This window comes from Hylaeus anthracinus, unplaced genomic scaffold, assembly GCF_026225885.1.
Source record: "Hylaeus anthracinus isolate JK02 unplaced genomic scaffold, UHH_iyHylAnth1.0_haploid 3, whole genome shotgun sequence".
Taxonomy (NCBI): domain Eukaryota; kingdom Metazoa; phylum Arthropoda; class Insecta; order Hymenoptera; family Colletidae; genus Hylaeus; species Hylaeus anthracinus.
In genome coordinates, this window is record NW_026535284.1 from 14071488 (window position 1) to 14099432 (window position 27945).

Sequence of the window (27945 nt, forward strand, 5' to 3'; positions counted from 1 at the left end):
AACGGCGACACGTATCACCAATAAACGGAACAAGCAATGAAATGACTTTGTAACAGCCTCGCCAGTCGGCCACCGTAGTCAAGAGAAACGTAGTACGAGAGAGACTAGTCTTTCGAATTTGGGACATGGACATAATCTCTACTTCGAAAGAAAGGTTCTTGAGATGTACGTAGGCGGGCAGGAATATTACAAAGATAATAGGCGTGTTTATGGCGCGGTCAAAGAAGAGTACGTGTATGCATGAACGGGAAACATCAGATCAACTTGATGAAACTCCCATAGTAATGGTCACGTTATCATTATCGTTGACAAATAAATGATTATAATTTTATTCGATCGTTAGCGTCCTATGACAGTGCCCCGACGAATGGTACCCATCGTTAGCGTGGATTATGTCGTTCCTGGGTCGAGCGTCACAAACGTGGCGCGGCAAACGTTGCGATTGGTCGCCTGAGAATAACTAGGTGACGTCATATGCGTTCGTGGAGCCCAACGGACGACAGAGAGAGTTGAGCAGATCGTTGAGCCGAGAACCGAACGTGCGCGAACCTCGAGGTATTCCCCCACGGTATGAGTCATCGGGCGCAGTTTCACACAGTTTCGGGCAAAGGAACCTGCGATCCGTGTGTGCTGGATTCGAGTTCTCCGTAAACGAGGCTCCTTTACTGCCTTTGCTGCCGAAACGGATACATCCTTGAAGAGGTTATAATCGTACGCGAGCCTAGCCGTTAGACTTTTCCTTTCGCGTAAAGGAACTGACCAGGTTGATCCTGTAAGCGCCACGAAGAACGTAAACATGAAGCTCGACGTGTCCGATGTGCTTTACGACAGCTCGAGCGTGTCCAGCGACAGCGGGACGTCACAGAGCTCCCGCGTCAGCCATGATTTTCTCTCCAGCATCGCGAATTCGTCCATACTACACAGCAACGTAAGTAGTTGTCAAGCTATATCCTACACTTAACGTTCGCAGCGAAAAGGTTGATTTCTACGTATAAATATGGACGCTTACGCAACCGTGATGCATGTACGTATCCAATGGCGCAATCATTAATTGCATAGGGAGGGGAAGCAACGGTTTTTTTTTTTTATATTTGTAAACCTTTTTTACGATCTTATTCGTGGTAAATTTTAAAGTAAAGCCAGGCTAAATCTTTCCTAGACTTTCCTAGAGACCTTTCCCACCGTTTGCCCTCTGTGCAGATCTCCATATCTCGGATGCAAACTACGTTAAATGTAAATTTTTATACATTTAATAGAAGAATAGTTAAACAACTTGACGCATTCAACCCAATCTCGATATGGTTCATCTCTGTGACACAAACGTGTACGCATAAACATCTTTCACGTGACGATACCGACGCGTATATGAATTTCGTAAAAATATTCCGACGGTAACATGTCATCGCGAATTAAAGTCTGCCAAGCCGCGTTACGTAATGTTTCCTCGAATGATTAAGCGTTATTCGAATAGATACTGTTTGTTGTTAGCGATAAACTCGAATTTTACCAAGAAAACTCAAAATACTTGACTTAAACGAGTACGATTGCGTGCTCTATCGGGCTTTAAGAAAGATTCAGAGAACATGCCGAGAGTACGTACAGAGTATACGAAAAACGATAACCGTTATGTTTCTTCGAAACAACCTATTCACTGAAACGATTGACAATTGGCTTATGTTAACGTTTGCCATTGCTTTTGCCATTGCTTTTATCTACAATCACCACGTAAAAAATCAAATTCGCGGAGTTTCTTTACTCGGCGATTATTCGCAGTTTACACGAGCGTACTTGACAACCGAGTTGGGTCTGGGCTGTAACGTTTCTTCATTCGTAGATGGTACACATGCCGAGATCTAAATTTGTAAGTCGCGTGGCGTCATCGCTATAAACTGTTCGACGTGAAAACATGTTTTTCGATTTTCATAACTCCCAAGCGCTTGCGCATTCTCATCGGTAGATAATAATTGACGATAACGAAAAAAAATATTGAAACTATTAGGTTGTCCCGAAAGTTTCTTTCGCGAGTTGTATAAATATCAATTATTTGATATGGTCGTGTTTATATAAATAGACAATCTAATTTCATAGATATATATATGAATTCATGTTGTAACAATAATGGAGCAAAATGAATCGTGCAGAATTCAGTAATGTAACGTAAAACATAAAACATAAAATATTAATATTGTGCGTGTATTACTTATTAATAAAGCGAAAGAAACTTTTGGGACAACCTAATATTTAGTTCCTCGTTCGCAACGATAATGCATTCCGCGAAGTGTGCATATTCGGATAAACAACTTTCATTCTAGTCCCACTTAGCTAGGTATCCATTTAAGGTGCACGCTCTATGCGTATGTATCGCCAATAAACTTCCGAGTTACTATAGAGTTAGCCAATGAAAGGCTGTCTTACGTGCCAACGTCCATTCACTGATCTCGGCGGATCAATGATTGTCGACGACTCCACAGAAATGATACAATGTATTTATAAAAATATTTTATCGGAATGACGAAAATAGCGAGATGAAAATGTTTTAAACATTGGCTCGAATATGAAAATACAACATCGAAATGATAAACGTATACACCTACCAATTCTTATCGAATATGCTCGCCAAAACAGGTTCCAGTCGTACCGTTTATGCATTGACGTCGAATGATTGCAGAGTAGCCAATGATTTTGCCAATTTCCGTTTTTCTTCTATTTGCGTCACAACTCGTAATATCTGTATTGAAAAATTCTCGACAAACATTTTTTGCTAAACGGTAACTTTGTCGTATAATTAGTTTCGGTAAATGATTACTTTTGGATAGTCGAGACAAAATTCATGGTTTCAGTGTACCGTGCGCCATTGGCGACGATGGCGGCGAGGGTTTAATGCGCACCCCCGGTCGAGGAGTCTCCCCTAGCATAAATTCTGTGGCCGACGATGGTATTGATCTAGTATTGCGACTGGCATGGCTTCTGCTGTCCCCCAACAGCTGTTTTATAAAGAACCCGTACTCCATTGCCGTGTGACAAAGCGGCCATTTAAAAACACGCGCGGATACGCCGACACGTGCGTAAACCTCGGCACGCACGCGCACACGAAAAACCAGCACACGTGTCTCTCGCGGACAGAACGATATATCGCAGTACTGCGCAGCATTAATGCTACGAGCCAGCTGTTGTCACCTAATTATCTCGATTGCCATTAACGGTAGGGTTCGGACGAAAAAATCGATCGATAATATGCAAATATTCTACGGACAAATAGAGGACTGCTGAAAAGCACGTGTAGGCGAGTGTAAAAAATACTACCGGGAAAGAATTCTGAGAAAGGTGGCGCGTATTCTTTGTTCTCGGGTTGATAGCGTGGGCGGTGATCGTGTTCGAATATTTAGGCACGATTTTATCCGTTGATACGGTTCTACCTAACACGGTAGTTTCGCGTAGCGTATTGCAAAGGTTAAGAAATTAATTTGTTCGTGTACTTTTGATACCTCACGTTTCACAAAAAAATACATACAGGGTGTCCGAAAAATGTTGGAGGTCCTTGAAAGGGGTGGTTCGGGAGGTGATTTGAAACAACTTTTTCCTTTGCAAAAATGTCGGATGAGGCTTCGTTAAGTAGATATTAATAAAAAAAAACCCGACCAATCAGAGCGCGCGGATACCGTTGGAGCGGCCGCGGTAGCGAAGGCTACGCGCTGAGCGGCCGCGTCAATATCCTTCGACGCACGTCGAGTCACTTGTTCGCGTACGAGAGCGGCTACCTAGCGCGTAGCCATCGCTATCGCGGCCGCTCCAATGGTATACGCGCGCTCTGATTGGTCAGTGTTTTCCGTTAATATCTCCTCAACGAAGCCTCGGACAACAATTTCGCTAAGGAAAAAGTTGTTTCAAATCACCCCCTGAACCATCCTTTTCAAGGACCTCCAACATTTTTGGGACACCCTGTATACACACAAACTGAAAGACGCCGAAGTGTTTTCCAGTTGTCGTAAATATATCAGAGGAATTGTAAGCCTCCGATCGGCAGCAGAGTCACGAAGGTATAATCTTCTTGCCCGTCGTTCCTCGCCTATTGTGTCCGCTTCTTTCTCGGTATCGTGCCGCTTGTTCGTGTTTTGTCCCCGGCAAGAGTAAAAGTACGCGGATCCTTCGACGCATAAAAGAGAACCGACTGATTCACGGTGGCTCATCCGATTACTTATTCCCCATTGTCCAGTTTTGAATATTCAAAGTGCACACCCCGTCCTCCGTGGTTTACGTGGTTTTCCCCCATAAAAAGGCCGATCATCAAGGCTTCCGCCTTTCTCTTGTACAATTTTCGGTGGCGATTATTATGCAGCGCGTGCGACGCGTGCCGCAATCCTTGGCTTTTGGTTTACCCACAAACATTCGATTGACCCCGCTAACTTTGTCATGTACTCGTTAAAAAATAACGTCCCTTTGTGGACGCAACGAACAAAGACGCAACCATCTATCCTTTACTCACCTATCCTCGCCGTTATTTTAAACAAAAACCTTCCGCGCTAAACACTTGAAAATTCTTGAACAGACTTGTACGTCGAGAACGTTTATGTTAATTAAACGTTTTCGATGCCTGCGTTCGCAATTGGTTTACGGTTTGTCGCGTTACGTTTCTCAGCCACTATCCCACGCAATTAACTCTGACGTCTTTGACTCGCGTTTCACATTTGTTCCGTGCCAGGGATGACCAAAATTGTGTTCGAATCGATTACGTTCGTAACATTGTTGCTTCGCAAAAACTATTATTTTCGATATCGGCACGGGATGGTCGAAGAGAGTTCAAGTGGTTTATTGCAGACAACTGTGCGTGATTCACGCTCTATTGACACTCTGCCTCTCCTTTGCTATCTTCGAGACTTTCCACAAAAACAAGGTCATAAATCCAACCAAGTTTGTAGTTTTCTCAATAGACGCCCAAGGAAGGGACTGATTGCATTCTCTCACCCAGGGTATGTACCTCGAACGGTGTACATCCGTTGTTGTTTACTTCTCGCGAGATACTAGTTTCTCGACAAACAGAGTCGTAAATTACCCATTCTCTTTCCAGCCTGCATTGCGTGCTTGTTCGACTGGCAACGCTAACAAATGTTTTAATTGTAAACGGTACCGATAATTATTTTCGCGAACTCCGTCGCAACTGTCTTCTTCGTAATCGCTTACAATTCCAACTTGTATTCAATGTAGATACGTGCTGGACAATAACGATCGTGCCAGCTTTTTTTATTCTTGTGCAAAGTGCGTTCACACGTACGTTGCACCAGACTGGCGGAGTTCGTTGCACGTGCACGCGTGTACGTATCGAAACAAGAACAAAGAGCTGTGCATGCACGAGGGATTTCCCTGTACCGAAATAGTAAGAGAATCCGCGGTTCCTCTCGCGACGGATGATCTTTTGCAACGATAGCCTCTCAACGGCGTAATAATTTGTTTTTATTTTCGGCGCCCGTTCTCCGCATCCGTGCACGGACACGCAATAAACCACGCACAGGGAATACGAAATAAAACTACTCGAAGAAACGGCGATTTTTTAAAGACACCGCCTCGAGCTTGCACACGTTACATGTCAAATACCCCTGAGTGACTCCTTGACATATTTTCCGAGCCGCATTGTCTTTAACGGACACATTTCAAGTAGGGCAAATCGCCAAGGACTCGAATCTAAAATATATCCTTTGTTTTTAATTGTACGCGAAGCGTACATATCAGGTTGGCCCGAAAATTTCTTTCGCGAGTTGCGCTCAATTATTTTGTGCGGTAGTGTTTATATAAACAGACAATCTAATTTTTTAGATGTTGATGTTGTAACAGTAATGGAGCAAAATGAATCGTACACAATTCGATAATGTAACATTAGACAGAAAATATTGCGTATGTATTACTTATTAATAAAACAAAAGAAACTTTTGGGACAACCTAATATTTTATGTGGTCGTGTTTATATAAATAGACAATCTAATTTCAAAGATATATATATATATATATATATATGAATATATTCATATCGTAACAGTAATGGAGCAAAATGAATCGTGCACAATTCAGTAATGTAACATAAAACATAAAATATTAATATTGTGCATGTATTACCTATTAATAAAGCGAAAGAAACTTTTCGGACAACCTAAATCTTGCTAAAAACTACTCTGACTTAACGTCAGCTTCGGTACTAAATATTTATAGTTCATTCATTCATTTATAAGTTGTTGCACTACCGTTTACTTATTACTAGCTTATTTCCATTCTTCTTGTCATCGTCTTACGTGACTCCTGCATTGTTTTAATACTGTTTGCAGTATCTCTTGCTTTTCATCTATTGGGTACCCTCTAGCTTGGCTACCACGGGGTTTCTAAGCCCGTACTGTAGCTACGAACACCGCTACAGGCCCTGAGGGTAATGTTTATAGTTAAGATGAACAGTTAAACGGTTAACAGTTGTTCAATCGAACTCCGCCGAGTGTCGCGCTATAGTCTGCCAAGCATAGATCAAAATCAATCGACGATATCGTTCGTTAGATGGAAGAGTTCCGATTACGGAACGATGGTTTCGCTGATTACGGACTATATAGTTCGCAAAATTATGCAAGTTAACGACCCGCACGTCGTTTACCTGGAAAGGGGGATCTAGTTCTTCGCGGTGCGTTCCCCGATTCCGTGGAAGCGTTCGTCGCGAGCAAGCAGCCTCGGTGCAGCTTGTATGGGGCTCGTTGATTGGACGAGCGCTATCGCGCGAATCAGCAATCAAGATGGCGATGACGTCACGCGGTGCTTGCTGGACTCTGATTGGTGGGGGGTCGAGCTGCCGTCTTTCTATATAGTTTCCCAGACACATTGGCGGGCTCAGTTGGGATACGTAAGTACGCGCGGTTATAGCCGATCACGTTGCGCCGCTGTCGCGTTGCTCGTAGATTCGTAGGTGTCAGTGTCAGACAGACGACTTGCACGCGTTACTTTTGCGTTTGGACGATTCCTATGCCTCCTCTAACCGAACTGTGCTATTGGTGAACTAGACTAGCTGTGAGCAGGTGTCCGTTGGCGAGTGTCGTTGACTCGCGGTTGAACCGTGCTTTGGTAAACTCTCGATAGACCTCTCGCGCGAAGAAGAATTTTTCCAGTGAAGTTTTGAAAGCGAAAACCGCTCACAGATGACGCAACGTGTACCTAGCGCAGGCTTTTGCGACAATATCGTCGAAGATCACAGTTACACGATGTTTTCCATGTATCCACCGAATTTCAACCAGGCCGACCCGTGGCAACTGAGCAAAGAGGAGAACGCAATAGTAAGAGAATTATACTTATTTATCGTCTGTTCTATTTCTCTCGTTATCCATTGCATACGAGTATTCGGAATGTTTAAATTGCGTGCCGTTATGGCTATGGAACACGAGAATCCTTTGTTCAATCGATGTAAACGAAACGTCGATTTTTTTGTACGAACGTCTAGGTGTCATGGTCGAAGGACAATCGATACTCGAACTAAAGCCAGAGTTTTATCTCGACAATAGTAGCAGCTGATTCGTGATTATTTGATCGAAACAGTATCGGAAGCGCTGTTAACAATGTATCTACGAAAGCGAAGAGCATTACACGGTGATAATGCGTAATCGAATGGCATCTTTTCTCGACATTTCTAAGAAACGTAGATATCGCGTTAAACGTTTAACATTTTTACCTGTTAAACTTTCGCGTCGCATTTTTCTCTTTTTTAATTAGTTTCAGACGCTCGAATAACGCCCGTTTCTTATCGTACTTTTACCGTAATCGTATATTCTTTTCTAGGAATACGCGAAGGTCTTGTTAAAAGTGCCCGTTTATTACGGGCTATTACATAAGCGGGTTTATGTGGTCTCGAAGGCACCTCTCATCTGTCGGACGACTAATGTTGCTATTAAGAAGCTAAATTCTTGCGAACCTCGCCTCGACTTTCCGTGAAACGACTCTATAAGTCATTTCGTTAGTCATTAAAGGTTTCGATACTACGTATGATGTACAGTTAACCCTCTGTTAAGTACAGAGATTTTTTATACATAAAAATAAATTCGTTTTTACGAAGGCGAGCATGAACCTACGGACTCGTAAAATGTTTATTCGAAATTTTCCTTCGTTCGAACTGAATCGTCGTTGATCGTTTCGAGCGACGCGTGTCGTTGAACTTGGAAAAGAGACGCACGGCTCCCCCTCGTGAAATTTAAGAATTCTTTGTGAGCACGATACCGAAGGAAAACAGTTAAATCTGACAGGAAGCCCGGAGTTAACGCTCGTTAACCCACCAATTAGAGGGTTTAGTTAAACGAAGGCAGGGTTAAGTTTAGCGGGAGCAATACGGACGGGTCATAAGGCAAGAGGTGTCATCCTGCCTCTTAGCCTCGCGAGAAAGACGACCAATTCTTCGTCTTCTGCTTCGCATAGCACGCCTTTCGCTCGTTGTCAATAATTTCTGATCCTCGAGTTCTAGCCGTCTAAAAATTACCAAAAATCCTATTCTATCGAATCTATCTCGACGTTCAGACGACCTTGAATAACAAACGCGGTTCTTTTTTTTTTTTTTTTTATGGCGAGGGGATAGATGCCTTCTAAAAAGTTTAGACACCGTTACGGTGTAAAGGATAAAGATGAACCTGTTTTCAAAGTTGCGTCGTAATTGGCTGTTTCCGGTGGACGCAAAAAAAATTTCCATCGACGATGCGGTCACTGGAAGGCCAACACCCAATCCGATTTGCATAAAACGCGCAACGGGAGTTATCTTTTTTTTTTTTCTTCGTCTTCTTCTTCTTCTTCTGTCCCGCCCCTCCCTTAACCGGGCTTAGCTTAGTTCGAAACGAAGCGCGCGCGACAGATGAGTCAGCGAGCGTGTAGTTTTACCAGCGATTTATGAATGAAAATCCACGCACGTGTCGCGTGCGCAGGTTTGCCGTCGCGACACGCGAGATTGCACGCCGTTATTAGTCGCGATGTCTCGTAAACATGTCGATTATATGCTCTCGTGAGACACACCGGGTACCGGGAAAAACGGACGCCGGTTTACGTTGCACGATTACGTACGCCGACTGTCGCAATTAGATCCGTGACTTTTACATTTTTTTTTTTTTTTTATCCGCGCTACCGAGAACCGCGGTTATTTCTCGGCTACCGAGAAAACGAGATCCGAGGTGTCTCCAGCTGGTGGGAGTCTCCGCTGCTCGTAACGCGGACGAAACCCGTTTGGAAAATCCGGATTCGGTGAATTAAGATCGAGCAGAATGGGTTCTCGGTAACCGCTGCCGCTAAGATGTTAACGAAAACGACCGGGAAGAATGCGAATTGATAGTGAATGTAGAAATTAGAAGTGCGAAGTGTAACGTAAGATAGATAAGTAGACGTAACCCAGTCGGGTTTGCGATTCACAGCTGTCGGAATAATTTATGATTATCTTTTTCAGCGACGCGTGCGATTTGCCTCTATTTGTCGAACGTTACGCGCAACCGAAGGTCAAAGATGACTGGTTATTTATAACATCGTCGAGCAGTTGAAAACAATTACATTTGACGTAACTAACCGTGACGTAATTAACATTTTTTTTTAAAGATTCTTTCAGTCTCGCCGTTGTCCTCTTCGACAAACGCTTATTCATCTTACCATAATTCGATCGAACGATATCAGTCTCGTTCGCGAAATTTGCATTCAGCTCGGTAACAGAGATATCTCGAACGACCGTAAGTTCACATCTAAACGATCGGTTGCGCGCGCTTAGTTCCTTTATGTCCACCGTATCGTTTACGATACACACCGCTCTCGAGCAATTTATATTTTAAAGTTCGCATACCGCTTCGGAGGTCGTGCCGATCTGCTTCGTAATTTCATTTTTACATTTTTCTTCGCGATCCGGTTACATTTTCAACGTAGCGAATTTACAAGAGGCGAACGGAAAAAGAAATCTCGAGGTCCAGAGATCCTAATCGAGGCAAGAAAAGGTTCGCAACTCGGGATTATAGAGCGGTCATATTTTTCCCGACTTACGAATAATGAAATCGCGTATAAAGAACGGACTCTTGCGAAATCACGTTGTCCGATACACCGTGCCGGAAACGTTTCCACAACGGAGATCTCCGACTTCGTGGCAACGAATCATTGAAACTCGGTACGCTGACGTTGCCAATGACTGCGAAACGCGAAGTTCGAGACTCTGCGGCTTCTGTGGTCGTAAAATTGTGAATTTTTCATTCCTTTTTACCCGTGCATGGATAACGAGCTGGTAATCCGGTGTAGCCGACCTCGAAAGGAGGTCGATTCCACGGAAAGATATCTTGCGTACGAGTGACGTCAATACGTTAACACTTTCCCCACGAGAATGCCTCGAATCGCTGGTGGACCTCTTCGGTTTCACGCTCTCGTCGGTAGGATTCTACTTTTCCTGTACGATCGGTCTTTGGGGTTTTCCCCTCGGTCGTCGATTGCGAAACTTGAAAGTTGAACGTCTCCGTTTGCCGGCCTCGCCCTCCATTTTATCCGGCGCTCGCGTCGATTTTCTACACAAAGTGACGAACTAAGTTAAACGCGGCTATACGTTTCTCCTAAAGTTCCCATCACCGTTTACGGAACAAAGATCCCGGCGGAGGCGAGAACCGACGATACGCGATATTGTATCATCTAAATTGTCGTCGCGAGCGAGTTTCATCAACCCAACGATACAAAAGGTCGGTAATGCACGCGCGGCTCGTGTAACCAACGCGAAGCAAAAATTCCCCGTCGGCGGTATCGACCAAACCGATTTCGCCGGTATTAGGTTAGGTACTCCTTGAATCGAAACATCGCGACGAACGTTCACGCGTGCGTCATTCCATCGAACGATATTTTAACGAATGCGCGATGGTAACGCACGTAATCGTCGATCTACAATCGTCATTGGAAAGAACCCGTACTCGCAGCTGGAATCAATATTTCCTTATCGCTTTACGTTGGTTCTGAAAAATATTAAACATTCGTAAGGTGATTCAGAAGTTGGCCGATTCCGATGCAAGTCCGGCCTCGTGTATCAGGCAGCACATAATAGTCACTCGTGTTTAGAAACAACGTTGCTGCGATTAACGCTTTGGACTACCATCGTTTTATTATTATTAGTAGAGAATAAACGTCACACTGATAACACACCGCGGCACACATTCTTCTAACGTACCCTTGTCACGCGAAGAGTAGACGTCACGTCGGATAAAGTGTTTCTTGAAACTCACAATCGCCTGGGTCGTCTACTCGAGATCCTTCAGTCTGTTGAAAATTGATTTCCATGGGGGTGATCTGTATCAGAGACGCGCGTTTTCCGCTTTATTCGTAACAGCATTCTTCGAGGAATCAGGTTCGTGACGCGTCGCCTCTGATGCGGTGGTTATTATTCAAAAAAGATCTCGTCCTTCTTCCCGTCCTGATGGTATGATAAAGTTACTCCGTCTATTCGGGGTGATGCTCGCTCTCTATGAAAGCGACTGCTCGTTTAAGCGGTCATGGAACCCTGTTTGCTCTTTTAGGGCCACTGCTGATACATGGGACGAACGTATCCAATTTCGTGAAACTATTGTCCTCGCGGGTCTCCCAACGAACCACAAAAGGCACCGTGAGTGCCAGGAACGCGCATCACGGTACTAAATAGTTCGTTATAACTCGATGCATTCAAAAGTAACCCGTGATCTAAACGATACGGTCGATGGTACTTTCTTATTGAAAAAGAGCGGAAGCCGAGACGGAAAATGTTGCGCAGAAGGCGGTCGCGGGTCAAAAGGTATAAAGAAGCGCGATAGAGCCTGGTGCGGTGCGTGTCGAGTCCCTCGTAGTCGCATTATGTGCGCGATTATGTAGGTATTCTCATCCGAGTGGCCGCCGAAGTGCAACCAGTCGGAAATGCCTGCGCGATTGCGTCACTGGTCAGGAATTCACGGACCGTTTCTGCCCTCGAGAGCGTTTTCTTTTATGCCTGTGTTCATTTTTTTCCCTCCCTCGTTCCATCCTTCGTCCTTAACGTTTTCAACGTCCTCACCGTGCACGTGCGACTTTATTTGTCGACGACGGTGCTCGTGCGAGGGTCGACCGAACTGCGCAAACAGAAGGAAGACTTTCCTCGACTTATCATCGCGCGATTCGAAGGAAATCCGCCTTCCTGTCCATAAATTGCGTCGTCATCGCTATATCTGGAAAGTATACTGAAAAATGAAACGGTCGGGCAGCCTTGCTCGGTATAGTTATCGAACGATATCTCGCGTGATCGCGAATCGTGTCTGTGCTAGCAGCGATTCAACGATAACGGTGGAAATCCTGATAACAGCGTCGAGAAACTGCTTTTTCGACGCCTTTGGGAAAATCGAAAAACTGCAATGTCAATATCGGTATAGTTCGTTCGAATTATGATACGAGTCAATCTTTATCCGAGTGCTTATTCGAATAGATAGATCTTTATTCAAATATCGCGGTCGGTGATTCGTTCATTGCTAACATGACCCGATGACGAATCGAAGATTTCAGACGATTTCGCTATCGCGATCATTATAATTGCAATGCTTTATGTTTAAAGTAGTAATTACGTGTACGTGCCTCAATGAATCCGAGTTAATCGATCATCCACGGTAAAAAGTAGACGATTAAATAATAAATATCCGCGAGGCCAGGCGTCGGTTTCGTAAGACATATGTATATAGTCTGCGTCGCGAAAGATCGATTGCCGTTCGATCGCCGTGTGTGTGTGTGTGTGTAAAGGCAGGATTAGCAATCGCGGGTTTTGCTTGCGAACTTGTTTCTCTTGTCGTGATATCCCTAATATTCACCAAGGTACACTCGATCTTAGAGGAACGATAATTGTATATATTTGATCGATAATCGTTGCTGAAACTGACCTACAACGAACGTTCTTACCTCGAAGCCTCGACGGTGTATGTACATGGTTCGCCAGCGAACGAGGACAGGGCCATCACGCGAACGGAATTTCCAAAATTACGCAGAAGGAAATCCCGTCTCATTCGGTGTCGTTCACCTCTGATCGTGAACCGCGCCGAGTCAGCTCCTGTTTGGCTTTGTGTTCCTCGGTGCTAAAAACGGTGAGCCAGAGCCACTCTGTTCTTATCTTCGTCTTTATCGGTTACTGACAGACCAGTCCAAGTGCTTTGGTCCGCGTTACTACGAGCTTGACGTATGGTAGCTGCGTGGGTCAACCATAAGGAACGTGTTACGCGTTTCCCACCCTGTCATCGAACACGAGCGCAGTTTTCTTGGAATTATTTCACTTTTTACCAACGTTACGGTTCGAGACGGTCTCAAAGGAGATATGGCGCGATCGCTGAGCGTGAACGTCGGTCTCTCGCGGGATTTTCGGGTTGCGCGATCACCGGAACGTCCAAAGACAATTAGTCGGTTGTGTTTGTTCGTCAAACCCCATGGAACCTTTGCGGTCCAGAGAAAAGACGGCGTGCGACCAACAACGGGGCACTGTTCTCAATGGTAATCGTTAATCGAGGCTCGGTAAAGGCCAGACTTCAATTAAGAGCTCTAGATGCAGTCTGAAGAGGCTGCCGCGTAGGGACGGTTTAAATGAGGATCTGAAAGAAGACGAACATCGCCAGGCAACTTCGGCATACGTTGACCTTTTACCATTTATGGTTTATGTATTTTATCGGTTCTTCGAAGAATCTGATTTAATTGCTAATCGGTAACTCGATCTATCGATTCGGAGCTTTCTCGTTTCTCTTATGTTTCATGGAAATTGTCGTGCCGCGTATTCCGCGTAAGATTTTCGAGGCCCGGAGAAAAACGTCGGAGTAACGGTTCGACGAGCAATGAAATTAAGGCGATATATGTATATGTTCCTGGAATCCTCGAGCTTGTCGTTTCCAACAGAGAAGAGGTAGGAATTCGTGTGATGTAACGATACGCGCTCAATTTCAAATTTCCTAGTACGATGATTCTGTCGCTGCCTGTATCGAAACCCATCGTGAGTCACGATCGGTCGGCGCCTGGCGATCGGATGCTAGAGTTCGCGTGCAAAGTGGTTCGTTTTTTATAATAATAATATTTCACGTACCCGGAATCGGTACTTGTTCGAACGTTTTTCGTAACAATGGCACGTTGACAGTGGCGGGAACGTTAAAAATTGTTTTCGAGATTGCCATTCCGTTGAATGTCGTGTAGCGTGGATAGCGTTCCTTTTGTTTTGTTCGTGCAAATCATCGCGTTGCAGCGCTCGACACATCGGCATCGTGTAACGACAAGCGAAAATAAATTCTCTCCGAGCAACGGTATTTGTATCGGTCGTAATTGTTAATCTAGAGACAATTTACGAAGGATAGGTATATTATTCTTCGCATTGTTTGATACGCAATTGTTTACATCGGTGTAGACTAACGGTAAAGATAAGATAAACGATACCTAGAAATATTTTTAACGTACGAGTATATGTTCCATAAAAAGTAAAGTTATGGAATGCGTAATTTGATTTCACGATGTCGGAACAAGCGTTGTATTCGCAACTCGGAGATAGCTAGACACGCGACACTCGGAAACGCCATGTATTCCACTCGTGGTTTCGTTTCCGCTGACGTATTCAAAAAAAAATGGCTCGAGCACAATGTTGCGTTCCGTGGCCGAGAGAAATGTTCGATCCTCGGTCTCGTTGAAAGCGGCTCGAACGCGTTTCGGTGGCCGGAATGAAGTCATCTCTTAGCCCGAACTAATGCAACCTTTTCTGGTCCCCCGATCATTTTCTGTTTCGCTCTCTTCACCCACGAGGATTCTTCTGCTCGCATCGTGATCGAGTCCTCTCGAGAAAGGAATCGAGCACGGCCGAAGATAGCCGAAGCCGCGAGGCCGAGGCCGACAGCAAACGAGCGACCATGTGGTGCCTGGTGATAGCGCGTTGACAGAAGCACTGTCAGTGTCACTACGACTGCCGTCGAGCGCGGTCGTTCGGCGAGACTTCTTCCTTTCATTTTTTTTCCTCCGCTCCGTTTGGTTTCGGTGAACGCACATTTCTTTCCCCTCCATCCCGCGAGAACTTGACGTCAAGCGACAGTTTCACGAGACGGTTTCCGAATACCTTCCACGAACGGAAGCCGCTTTAGGTTAGGTCGACCGTACGGCACGGTCGATAGTTTTCGTGAACAGGCACGAGGTCGTGGGGCAACTGTTCGAGGTGAGTCCAGGCTTTAAAATCATTTCCATTTTTGGTGCGTTTAAGCGGACGGGATAAAAGCGTTGTTGCGCGGTCGGCGGTGTTTTGGAGGTTGTTTATCTCGTCGTGGAAAAGTAGCATGCGCGGGAACGTTTCTGTATTCGTCGATAAACGCTCGCGAATAAACATGTCCGTGGGAGAAAAACAATTGCGCAGATGACGGACTTCCGTACTATGAACTTCAAACAAAGACGACGGGCTATATTTCCTTTCCTAATAGCATCCTTATCTTGTTCTACGACCGCGATAGTCGATGCCCAATGCATTTTGTGTTTCCTCTCGTTGGCTGCACTTTAGACTTCGTCACAGTTGGTTTCGTACACGTGCTTCGTCCCACGTCTAAACTCACGTACACGCTGAGCGTGCGAGCTTCCACGGACCGACCGCGGGAATCGGTTAGCCAAGGCTTCGAACCTTGACGTACGAGTCGATAATATTCCAGGAAACGCCGTTCACGTTTTTCCTTGATAACGTACCGAGTTAACGCTCGGAATGTTTCGGCCACTGAATCGGACGACGTTACCTATCTTTTAAATAGAAGAGAATTAGTTCGGAAGCGAATACTTTTTGGCAGTTGACGCTTCCAACGCGCGGCGCGATGTACTCGAAATTGGGTCGATTCTATATTTTGCTATCATTTCGATAGGAACCGAGCACATGTCGCAGAGAAAATGAACTTCCACGTTATGTAATTCGTGCAGCTCCGCATGTCCTGTACGCTCGGTAGAACGAAAACGGTAGCAACACAGGGAAAGTCGTGCGCGTTCGATCGCTGAATCGTTGTTATCGTGTTTACATTCTTTGTTCTTTGTCCACGGCTGGTGCATCGGCGTGTTTGCGCCAGATCGCGACATTCGAGCTCGCTCCCAACCTTCGGCATATTTTTCGTCCGAATTAACGCGCAGATCTTTTTTCCTACGCGTCTACCATTCGCTGGAGATTAAATTTGAATAAATCCGCTTGTCCTCGTTTCGACCGACGAACCGTGTGCCGTTCGCTTTTCAGCCAATCTTCCGATGGGTGCAATTTTTGTAATTGCGTTGCATTGCGTTATCGAAGTCGAACGTTGCGTGCCACTTGGATCTGGCGGCGCCGTAGTCCGCCATTGCCGGGTGGAAAAAAAGCTGATGCAATCTGCGATCGGAAACTTTAACGAGACTTCATTTACACTAGAAAATCGCATAAAGCGTGGACTCGTATTAATAGACGCGCGTTACCGGCGTGATAACTTTGCGTTTCTTTTCAAAGTTTCTGCAAACTGCGCATAGTATCGCTATTGTCTTCCTATCGGGTCTCCGCGGATGAAAAACAGCGAAGCGAGCAGAATAAATGATTACGAAATTATTCTGCTATTAGGTTTTCCGCGTCTAAGAGGATCGAACAAAGAAGATTATCATTCGCCGCGAGTAAACGAGCAGAGTTTCCTAACCTCTTCGCGGAATTAATCGTCTCTCTCGATATGCTCTGCCTGTTCTCGGTGGAGTTTCAATTTTTGCGTTACACGACTGTGTGTTCTGCTCGAATATATTACAAATTTTTCATTTTTACTGATAAAGTAGCGTTGAAGTATCTGTTGCGTTCAGTATTTATCTCCGAACTCTGTTAGTTTAATTCGGAGACGTTGAACTCTGAAAGTGGCAATAGAAGCGCACGCCGTCTTTTGTCCTTCCGAAGAGCGCCGAACGAAATATACGTAGAAATGTTTCTCCTTTGTTATCCAAGGCTGGGACTCGTCTCGTCGTCGCGCGTCGGCTGGCCGTCGCACGCGCTTATTTCTTTTTTTTCCCCATTTCGTACCGCGATAGTGCCCTCGGTTCGCTCAGCGATGACGACGACGACGACGACGACGACGACGACGAACGTAATTGCGTTATTATTTACAGCGCGCAATAGCAACCATCGCGCAACGGGCGCACGCAGAAAGAGAAAACATGTCCGCGCGCGCGGGAAAACACGGCAATAAAGCGTCATTAGGCGAAACTGTGCGGTGGGTCGATCCGTCGACGCTGGATTAAAACGAGATTAGAAATTGGAACGTGTTCTCGGTCGTATTGCGAGCATTACGTAGACGCTCTATACTACTACGTTGTGATATTATTGCATTCAATTTATCGTACATTTTCCTTCGTTAGTTCTCGTTTACATCGCCTCGATTACGACGACTATAAACTCGTAACGAGTTGTACCGATCAGGACGGCATCGACGAGCGTAATAATGAGATTAGACAAATAATTACCAAGCGTCCGATTGCGTCGTAGGTCGTAATTGTCTCGCGGGAGAATCGTTTCCCCACCGAAAGCTGTAATTACCGTGGAGAATAATAATAACCGCACGGTTAATCGGTCGAAGAAACATCGTTCGCAATTTGTTTGCTCGAGAAACGCGTCTTTGAGTCGCCCACTGGGCCCGAGTTGAGTGCTCCGTTGATCTTGGCCTGACATTTCAACGCCCTTCGCGAAGAAAGGTTTTCGTGGAAAAATTGTGTAGCTCGTCCCGAGGTGTGCCCCGGTATCTTGGCTTTGTTTTCGAATTCCCTGCCGATACGGCACGCGCGAGACCGTCCTTGCGTCGAATCCTTGTCGCATAATTAGCCGATGGAAACGGCCAATGCCGAATCAAAGTTTCGTATACTCCCGAGCTACGAGTACCGCGAAACTTGTAACGTCGAAATAAAAGCCTGTGCGTTAACCACCCGATCCAGGGAACGTCACACGAACGTCTGATCGCGCGCGTCGGAGCGAGAGAAAACAGCGAAGTTGAATTTAGAATGGATTCCTGAGATCGGGCACGATCATCGACGGCTTACCTTGTACCGGTTTTGCGGTCGATCTTTATTTCGTTACGTAAACTGAAATTATCCGACTCGGGTAACGTATCGATATCGTCGGTCGGTAATAGACGATGCAAATGAATTGATCCCTGATGATCTATCCGCCGATGCGTAACGTAATTCGACGTGTAATCGGGCCGAATTTAGGTGGCTATGAAAATGACGCGTTCGAACGACGCGGATCCGTTATTCCGACGAGTCGACTAACCGTTTGTTGAATCCGATGGTTTCCTGTTAATCGGACGCCCTCGACGGCCTTATCGGGGCCAGGAAATATGTCGACGGTTCCTGGAATTCGAAATTGATGCTCGGGAAGGAAGGGAGGCATCCGAGATATCCGGAGAGGGTTGGCGCAGATAGATTAATACGGATAATAGGTTGGCTGCGAACGGGGGAAGACCTCGACGAATTTCGAGGAAATATTTATTCCCGCGACGATGCACCGGGTGCGCCGGTACCAACGCGGTTAGCGTTCGTTTGAACGAATAAGGACTCGTCGTGCATTGTTTTTTCTAACGAACGCGTCCTCTTGTTTATCTTTTCCCCGTGCATTCTCTAAACGGTAAAATAAAAGTGTCCTCTGCGAGCGATGATTGTTTACGGGTAACGTAACAAGCGTGGATCGGATACGCCTCTCGCGCACGATGTTTGATGTTTAAAAATTCCAGAAGTAGAGTCAGCTGGCAAAACAAGACAGATTGTTTATTGTAATCTAGCTGCCACATGTTTTCGTATCGAGTCAGAGATAAGCTGGCTTTGAATGTCCATCTCGTGTATCAACGCGAGAACCGTGCCCGAGTCGATTCGTTCGTTACCGAGTGACGCAAAGGAACAGGTTTTCCATTAGGCATTTCAATTATTCGCTGTTTTTCCCCGTATCGTACGAAAGTTGCGTCAAAATACTACTCTTAAATAATCGATCGTCTCGCGCACGTGACCGCGTCGATAGCCTGTAATCGTAAGTGCATGCAAATCAGTCAGGAAAAATATTCACGGCAAAATTGCGATAATAACGACGAACTTATAATAAGAAAAAAAAAAAAAAAAAAAAAAGAGCGTAACGTACGCATTCGCTGTACGATGCGATGCAACGAAGGAAGCCACATATCCTGGAAACGTCCAACGCGATAAACAACGAAGCGACGCCCTCGAGCGACGCGTTTGCTTCAATTTCGCGACGGCGTGGTTGTATGCAACAACAACGATAACGATATATTTTTTAAGAAATAACAACGCGTCCCCTGTAAAGAAATCTTATCGAGCTGCGGATAACTCGTTGAATTTTTAGCGAAAACTTTCGGTTAGTTAAACGACGATGTAGTTTGGTCGACTTCGGCGAAGGTAGGAGTTCTTGGATCGTTTCCAAGACGGCGACGAACGGCGAAGCCGGCGTCGACGACAAACGATGCTCCACAGGTGTTTAAACTTAGAACCCGAGCTAATTAAGATCCTCCAGACGGACGAGCAATTGGGGAATTTCAGAGATGTCGGGGAAAAACCATTGCTCGCGAATAAACTCGATAGACTCTTCTCGCTGGAGTTTTCTCGCTCTTCGGAGCACACCGGTCAAGAATTGGAGCAAACTCGGGAATCCGTGTTCTCCTCTGAACAACTTTTATAATTTCGTACTTTGTCGCAGAGAGAGAGAGAGAGAGAGAGAGAGAGAGAGAGAGAGAGAGAGAGAAAGAGAGAGAGAGAGGGAGAGTGTTGGATACCGTGTATCTTCGCGCTTAGTGAAGATCTCGATTAGTATAAATCTTCGGGGGGTGACCGTCGCAGATAAATCGGCCAGTAAGCGCCAGGAACTTCGAACCATTACGCGATTCCGAAAGAATGTTGCTCTTGCCGAGCGAGAACAATGGAGAAAGTCGTAAAGACACCCCTTTCTTATTTGCTCGGCCATAAACTTCCGGGGAGACCGTTGCGTTAAATATCCAATCTCGTCTCGAGTATTTCTAGCCTTTTTAGCTTTAGGTAAAATAATTCTATCGGGGTATCGGGAGACGATGAATTAATTTTAATTTCGTTGAAATGTATGAAATTGCGAAGAGGGTCGGCGATCGATTCGCAGATCTTAAACAATTAAAATGAGAGCGCGGAAATCTCTCCCACCTTTTTCATTGGCTCTCTCTTTCGCGGCGTCTCTCTCTCTCTCTCTCTCTCTCTCTCTCTCTCTCTCTCTCTCTCTGTCAAGCACACATACTCGAAATTCGAAGGTTATTTTTAGATTAGGTTTCCTCGTCGCGTATGGCCACGAAGAGCAGAGCGGCGTCGGGAGGCTCAGTGTAAGAGAGGCGTCGGTGGAGGACGCAGTGGTGACGAACTCTTCGAAAAGTGAGGAGAAGAAGAGCGTGTGCGAGGGAGGAGAATCGAGAGAGTTTGGAGAGAAAGAGGAGATAGATAGGGAAGGGGAAGCGCACACCGACGTCCCAAACGATCTCTCACGAACGAACGATCGACTGAAATTAACCTTTTCCTTAATCCCCCAAAGTGTCCCTTCGTAACCCCCCCCGCAAAAACGAGTTCGCTCGTTCTTTTCCTTCGACCCCGTGTTCTCCCCCCCCCCTCCCCCACGCATCGTTCCCGAACTTATTCCCCCCTGTTTCCTTTTCCTTTTTCCTTTTGTTTACTTTCTTTCGACGACGAAACGAACACAGAACGAATAACCGATACCTCGAGCTATGGCAGCCACCGCCATGGATCCAGTCGACATTGCTAATATCCTCGCGCAGGAACTGCTTTATCAGCAGGTAATCCTACATGTTCCGAGATTTCCAAGACTATTTCCAAGAGTATAGATCCGTTGCCTACGCTACTCGAAGAATTCACGGTTAATTTTGTTTCATCTACGTTCCGCAACGGGCGAAAATATATTTATATACCGCGTTGCCCGAAGAAGCGTTCGAAGATTTTTAAAGGCTTCCGTGGATGAAAATCCACGTTTTTTTTCGAAACGGACAGTCCCGTCATCGGGCACAAGTGAAAACGGCCGCGAGATTTATTTTGAAAGTGACGGGTACGCCATCCGGACCGTATTTTCTACTTTGTACCAACAAATAAACTCGGGCAATAAGCGGTCGAGTACATTCGGTCACATGGCCTGTACAGGGAGTAGTATGGGATCTCGAGACAACTAAAATTTTAGTGTCTTTCGCCGTTGTTACGTTTGCTTCATATTCCTCGCTTTGTTACTCGAATAAAGCTGCCCATCTCTGCCGGAAAGTCACGTGGCGTGCGAAAACAGTCGAGGTTTAAATATAGCGGACCACTTAAAATACCATCGAATACGTTTCTAAATTCGATTTACTCGAGGATGACGTGTCCGGTGATTGTTGAGGGATCACCGGCTCGAGAAACGCATTCGATTACATTCTGTCTCGTGCAAAGTAGCCTTCTGTTGGAAGAAAACGGTATAAAAGGACCTCGAAGGGGCATCGAAAGCGACCGTCTAAAATAAACACACCACTTGGCAGGCCTTCGAAATAGAGTTTCATTCACTCAACCATTCGTCGAGCGAACGAATTAAATCGAATCGAAGGGAATCGAATAGATCAAAAAGCGTCCGTCTCGCAAAAATTACAAGCGACGATTGCCACTATTCGTTCCGATACTCTTCTCTCGTAGATAAGAAAGTAAAAAAAAGAACATGCAAGACTCGCGCACTCGCGCGCCGTCGGTGAACTTGGAGGAGAAAGTCTCTATTCGGCTCGCGAACGCACGTTACTGAGCCCCCGTTAACATATGCGGGAACATTATTGCGACGCGGACGAGCAAGAATTGAGCAACGTTGTGCAACAAACGTTGGAACTTCCACCCGCTTCGGTGGAACAAACAGATCCGAGAGGAACGAGGTTGAGCGTGTTAAACGATGAATATTTTCGCAAACGCGTCCCGTAAAAATCGCTGAACCTTACGTATTTAAAAGATAAATTCCAACGATATAAATATATTGGAAACCATCGATCGCCCGACCTCGAAATCATTAATCGCTGGCTTCGGTATTTCGTGCGTTGTTGCGCAGAAGTACGTTAAAAAGTCAAACTTTCACCTAGACGATTCTCCACGGGCACCTTGAAAGAACTGTACAGAAAAAGTAACCTCGACGGTTTGAAGGAGCGAGCACTCAACAATAACGCGCGGACTTAACGAGTCTCTCCAACGCAAGAGCAAAATATTCCACGGTGTACGAAGACGTATGCGGGATACCCGAATCGTTCTACGTACGATTCAAGCGTCCGATTACAATTATTTTATTATCTTCGCTTTCGAGGCGAGCCACTTGCGCTCTCTCTCTCTCTCTCTCTCTCTCTCTTTCTCTCTCTTTATTTAGCGAGAATCTATTTTTCACGGTATAATGTTACGCGCACGTGCGGTCGAGGGAGGCTTGGTGGTGGTTCCCCCACAGGTTCGTTTCAGTATATCTCTTTAACGGGGTTTCCCCCCTTCCCCCCGCCCGCTCCCGAGTCTTTACTTTTCCAGTCGCTATCAAATCCAAAAGGGACGAATCGCTAGCGATCGAAGTTCGCGTTCTGATCGCGTTGCGTCGCGTGAACGCGCGGTCTCGAGTGTCTGGTTGCGTTTCGCAACGATTTTCTGGTTGCCGATATCGCCCTTTGTTCGCTCGTAACGCGGGCCCAGGGCAGATTAAAACAGCAAACGCATTTATTTATAGATGCTGCGAGCGTGTGCGCATCGACTGGAGCGTGCGAGCGTGTGTTCGTTCGGTGTCGCGCACAGCGGGGAGAAGAGAGAGAGAACGCGTGTGCATCGCGAAACGGAAGACGCGCTCGCATGCCAAACGCCCGTCGGGGGGAGGGGGGGGGAGGGGGGAGGGAAAAAGCGGCGTCGCGCATCTGCGCGAAATATTTCTGTACGTTTTCGCCGCCAGGGTGTCGCGTAGGGGTTGATGCACGCGACCGAGTAGAGAGGGTCCCTATCCGAATTTTCTCCCGTGGTTCGTCTCGATCTAGCGACGATCCTGCCGCTACTCGATTTCGAGAGGCGATCTCCGAGAACTACGATAATTGGAAAACCGACCACCGCGCTCGATTACGCGTTGCTCGCTAGAGGAATTTACGATCTAGTCCGTTACGATCTAGTTCAGCGTGTCTCGAACTTCGCTTTCCCACGAACGCTCTCGGTAAAAGAAAACCGTTGACGAACCACCATCTACAGAAAAGAGACGTCCTGAAATTTTGAAATTTCCCATTAGAACGCAAACCGTGCGGAATGCAGCCTCGCGCGGTGTTGTATCCGATACGCATAGCGATGCTCAAATTGAAAAAAAAAAAAAAAAAAAGAACCGTCTACCGGTGAATTAAAAATTCTTGATTTATCGATACAGCTTCAGCAGCGTGGAAAAAGACTTCGTTCGACGCGTATATTCTGCATACTTCGCGTCGCGAGTAGATTAATGGCGCCTCGTGCTAGGGATGCGAGCACCGAGGCGAAGGATGTGTACGGGAATAGGTCGTTGTCGAAGAAACGCAACTGTCGTTCGATCCTCCAAGGTGCTATGCGAAATTCAGATAGCGAGCGACGCGCAAGTCCGCCGTCGGATCGCGATACGTTCTTGGGATAGGCATCGACTTGTCGGAACCTGCACAGACACGTCTGACAAAATGATACGGAGTACGGTTCGCCACTGCCTCGTGTCGTTCAACGTGTACCCCGGTCATGCGCCGTGGTGAACGGCCCATCGGTCAACGAATCTGTCGTGCAATAATCGCAGTCTCGTGACTGCTAAAAAAAAAAGCTGACGCTCACTTTTCTTCAACTCGAACGAACAATGCGACTCGAAGCATCGACCCTTTTTGAATTCGAATCGTGCTTTGCCCATTTGTCGCGGCATTTGTCGCGGTGTTTCTCAAAGGCCTAAACTCCCGCAATCGCGTTTCGAAATTTTCGAGATTAAAGCGAGTCGCGAAGAAGATCGCGAGCACCGATAATCTTTTACAGCAAACACTCGCGATGTAACGGTTTAGTTTTTTTTTTTTCTCTTTTTTTAAAGTGTAAGCGGTGTCTCGATTGACCACACCTTTGTCAACTCACGCATTTTCGGTTCCGATAGAGTCCCGCGTCTATAGAAAGTAAATAAGAGCCGATAACTCTCGAGCGCGGTAAACACCGCGCCTTCGTAGCGATTCTAAATTTATCGAGCCTCCGATAAACGCTGTAATAACCGAATTGCCCTTCCCGGGATTTTCGTGGCCATAAATTTTGAATCGTGCCAAATCGAGAAACCCGCACCGGACAAAAATGGCTTCCAACTAGTTATTACCCGATTTATACTCGCGCGACAAATCGCGTTCGCGTCGCGCGAAGATCGAGACAATCGGATGCGATACCTCCGAGAGATGCGAGCATCGACGCGAATTTTCAATACGCGTCGAATACGGCGACAAAAATTTCGATACGAAATTAATTTTATAGCGAATCTCGTTTTCACGTTTCGAAAACGTTCCAGGTATCGCGCAACCGGCGGAACCGTCTCGCGTCCTAATAGCAAAATTCCAGAAACCGGTGACGCGCGGAAACGATTTGGTAACGCCTAAGTTTATCGCTCCGTACATTCTTGAATTTGTTGCGCGCGGTAGGATCGAACGGGTGGGCCGCGAACTTTGTGGGTGGACGATTACTCTCGCGATGGAGTCGTCGGTTCGGTGGTGTACTAAGTAATTTTAGCGATGACACTCGGCCAGACGCGGTGCTCCGCGATTATGAACCGCCGATTCCGTGTTAAAAATAGACGGACGATCAATTTTCGTCCAAAGTTGGAGAACGGTAACCTCGTGTTGCCTCGATTAGAACTCGTCTCGCGACAAACAGCTTTAATATTATATAAATGTACGTTACTGGTATAATTAAAAATCAACATGGTCGATGCATTCCTCTCGAATCGATCGCTTTAGACTCAGGAAGGAGTTAACGCAGACATTCCAAGTTCGAAGTCTGGTAATCGTTCAGTCTTGTTTGACGTCTGCTCGTGACGAATCGTCCTTTGTTAAAACGATCCTAACGTTGATCGTAATTTTAGAAATGATAGCGGCTCGCCGGTGTGCGTGTGGCGTTGTCTCTTGCAAGAGCGAAGGACGCGCTTCTCCTTCCTGCGTCCTTTTGTGCTTTCTGGGAAACGTGTGCCGGTTGTAATACGTCGCGGCGTCCCCGTCCGCCGATTGGCCGACGCGATAATGGGGAACGCGAGGTTGTCGCTACGTGAGCTGCGATTCGAGCCGTGTCATTAATATATCATCGTAGCTGGACGGTACACACTTTTATTCGTCGATGAAATCCGTCGGGTGACTGACAATCGTTTCCACCCAAGTTCCTCGCGACGTGGAACGCACGCGTGTCGCCGGCGGTAGACGTCGATGTAGGTTCGAAGTTACGGAGGTCAGATTTTTAGCGCAACTGATTGCGAGATCGAAACGTGTATACAGACATCGATGACCGATGATTATCAGGAAGAGGTTAACCGCTACGAACGTAGCGATAATTGGTTGTAATTTTAGCGATGATGATGTCGACGACAAAGATTTCGCATACCTTGAAACGCAACCCTGGATGGACTATCTGGTTCGCCCGATAGCTTATCGGCTATTGGATCACGGTTATTTCTATCTATAGATCTCTGCGGATTAAGGCCGCTCGCGATATCGAAGCGACGAGGAAACGATAACGCGAGCGGCGTACCTTTCCAACGATGTCGGTTTCGCATCGTTTTTTATTTTCCTTTCATTTTTCCCCCTCGATCGTCCGTTTCGCAACGTCTCTTTTTCCTTCGAAACGAAAACATTCGTCGGAATCGCGGTGTCCACGTCGACGATGCGATCGAAACTTCCTTTATCTGGCTGGGTAACACCAGTTAACGGCAATCTAACGCGCAGTACCTTTCCAAGGCGCTCGAGCTGCACAGCTGCCAGCGAAAAAGCATTTATTTTCCTAGCCGTTTCGTTATCTTTGTGCACCTGGCAGAGTCGCGTTTATATTACAGTAGTTGCATAGTCATCGCGCGGCGACAGTCGTCAAAGAAACAGAGTTTCGACCGTTCATTTCGTTATTCCCATGCGGGTTCCACGTAATCTTCGGGGATCCGTAGTCTCGATAATGTTCGAGGTATTTATTTTTTGCACCTTTGATACGTAGATCGTCGATACAGTATCTTCTGATTCGTTCTTAAGTGGAATTTAAGTCCGGCGCGCTGAACGCCCATAGGCGTTCGTTCCATGACCATCGATCGCACAGAGTTTAGAACGTTTCGTCGCGTTAACAGGAAATTTTCGTTTGATGTTGCAGCTGGTATCTCTGGACGGATTACACAGCGGAGTGCCGACCAGAACGACGCCGACGTTGACGCCGACGACGCTTCGAAGCATCGAACAAACATTCTTGGAGCTGACCAGCGAGTCAGCGTCGCACAGTCGCGAGGCAGGGTTCGTGCCGCCGTTGGTGGAACCCTCGCAGCCGACGCCGGCACAGACGCAAAATACGACGGCGCATCACACGATTATCACGACCGCTGCCGGCCCCGTGGCCGCCAACACCACCCTCGTGGAGAGCCATCAGACGCAACCGCAGCAGCCAACGAGGCGCAACATGGGTGGTAGAAGGCCCACCAGGACGATCGGGATGACACCCGAGGAGGAGGAACGACGACAGATACGTCGCGAAAGAAACAAGATGGCAGCAGCCAGATGCCGCAAGCGAAGAATGGATCACACAAATGCCTTGCTAGAAGTAAGTCGTGTTTCCTATTGTTTTAACGTGTTATCGTTTCTTTATCACCAACGAAATCAATCCGCGTTTGATAACAGCTCGAACAAAAATATTCATTGGTTTGTTTTTTTTTTTTTTTTTTGTAGGAGACAGAGGACTTGGAACAAAAGAAACAAAGCTTGCAGGAAGAGATCCATCAGCTGGAGCAGGCCAAAGACGAGCTGGAGTTCATCCTGAAGGCGCACAGGGCCGTTTGTCGGCTTCGTTCCGCGTCTCCTCCGGACGTGAAGCCCGTGATAAAGCCCGAGGTTCCGGTAGAGGAACAGCAATTCGTCGTAGCCAACTCGAAACGCGAGTCCGTGCACGCCGCGAGACCGAACAGACCGAACTCGTTGCCGGTTGGCTTCGACAACAACAACAGACCAAATTCCTTGCCGATTTTTACCGAACCGAAAGAGAGGCCCGACTCGCTGACGTTCAAAACGGTCGAGACGCCGTCCTTCATGAAACCGTCGCTGGACATCGCGGGGATGCCGATCACGACCCCCACCAGCGGCATACCGTTTAATTTCGAATCGCTGATGGAAGGTGGTACCGGTCTGACGCCTGTCTCGACCCCCCTGATACCATCCTGTTCCACGCAGCAGAGAAACAATCTGGCAGCCGTAGACCTCAGCTCCCCGGATGCGAATCCGCCGAAGCTCGTGAGTTTGTGACGCCAAGAGGGCCTCGAATACGGATCGAACGAGGACGATCCAGAATGAAGAGACGTTGTTTTTCGCCAACTACTTTGTTTCGCGGATGAATCGTTAAAAATATGTACAGGAGGAGGGAGGAACCATGACGCGCGAGGGAAACTCGACGAATTCTTTTCTACATCACCCAGTTGCCATACGTTGAACCGCCGAAGTACATAGATCTCGTCGGGCAGTATTAAAACCGGGGAACCCTCCGCGACGGAATTTGCCCTTTCTCCTGATATCTTTCGCTTCGGAGAGCCGAGATCGTACTTTGCTTCTCATCGGGAATCGATGGAGAAACACGCCGTACGATGCATTTCTGGATGACTCGTTTGTAAAGAAGAAATAAACAAAAAACACGTTGCAATAAAGGGATGATAGTTGCACTGTTATCATTGATTGTATTCGACGAACATTTTACCAAGCGAGACTCGCTACGAAACGGTTACCGTTATCATGAGAT

At 46.5% G+C, this 27945-nt stretch overlaps 1 protein-coding gene across 4 annotated transcripts; it reads left to right on the forward strand.

The window, feature by feature from the left end:
• The first annotated feature begins 522 nt into the window (after positions 1 to 522).
• Positions 523 to 27874, forward strand: LOC128893466 (transcription factor kayak). 4 transcript variants are annotated; one of them, XM_054154419.1, is made up of 4 exons: positions 20605 to 20777; positions 22358 to 22432; positions 26323 to 26763; positions 26889 to 27874. In XM_054154419.1, the coding sequence occupies exons 1-4, from the start codon at positions 20709 to 20711 to the stop codon at positions 27456 to 27458; spliced, it is 1155 nt and encodes a 384-aa protein (XP_054010394.1). In that variant the 5' UTR covers positions 20605 to 20708; the 3' UTR covers positions 27459 to 27874. The 4 variants fall into 4 exon arrangements, with proteins under 4 accessions (XP_054010396.1, XP_054010395.1, XP_054010394.1 ...); XM_054154421.1 differs by lacking the exons at positions 20605 to 20777; positions 22358 to 22432 and adding an exon at positions 523 to 928; XM_054154420.1 differs by lacking the exons at positions 20605 to 20777; positions 22358 to 22432 and adding an exon at positions 6862 to 7295.
• The last annotated feature ends 71 nt before the right edge of the window (positions 27875 to 27945 follow it).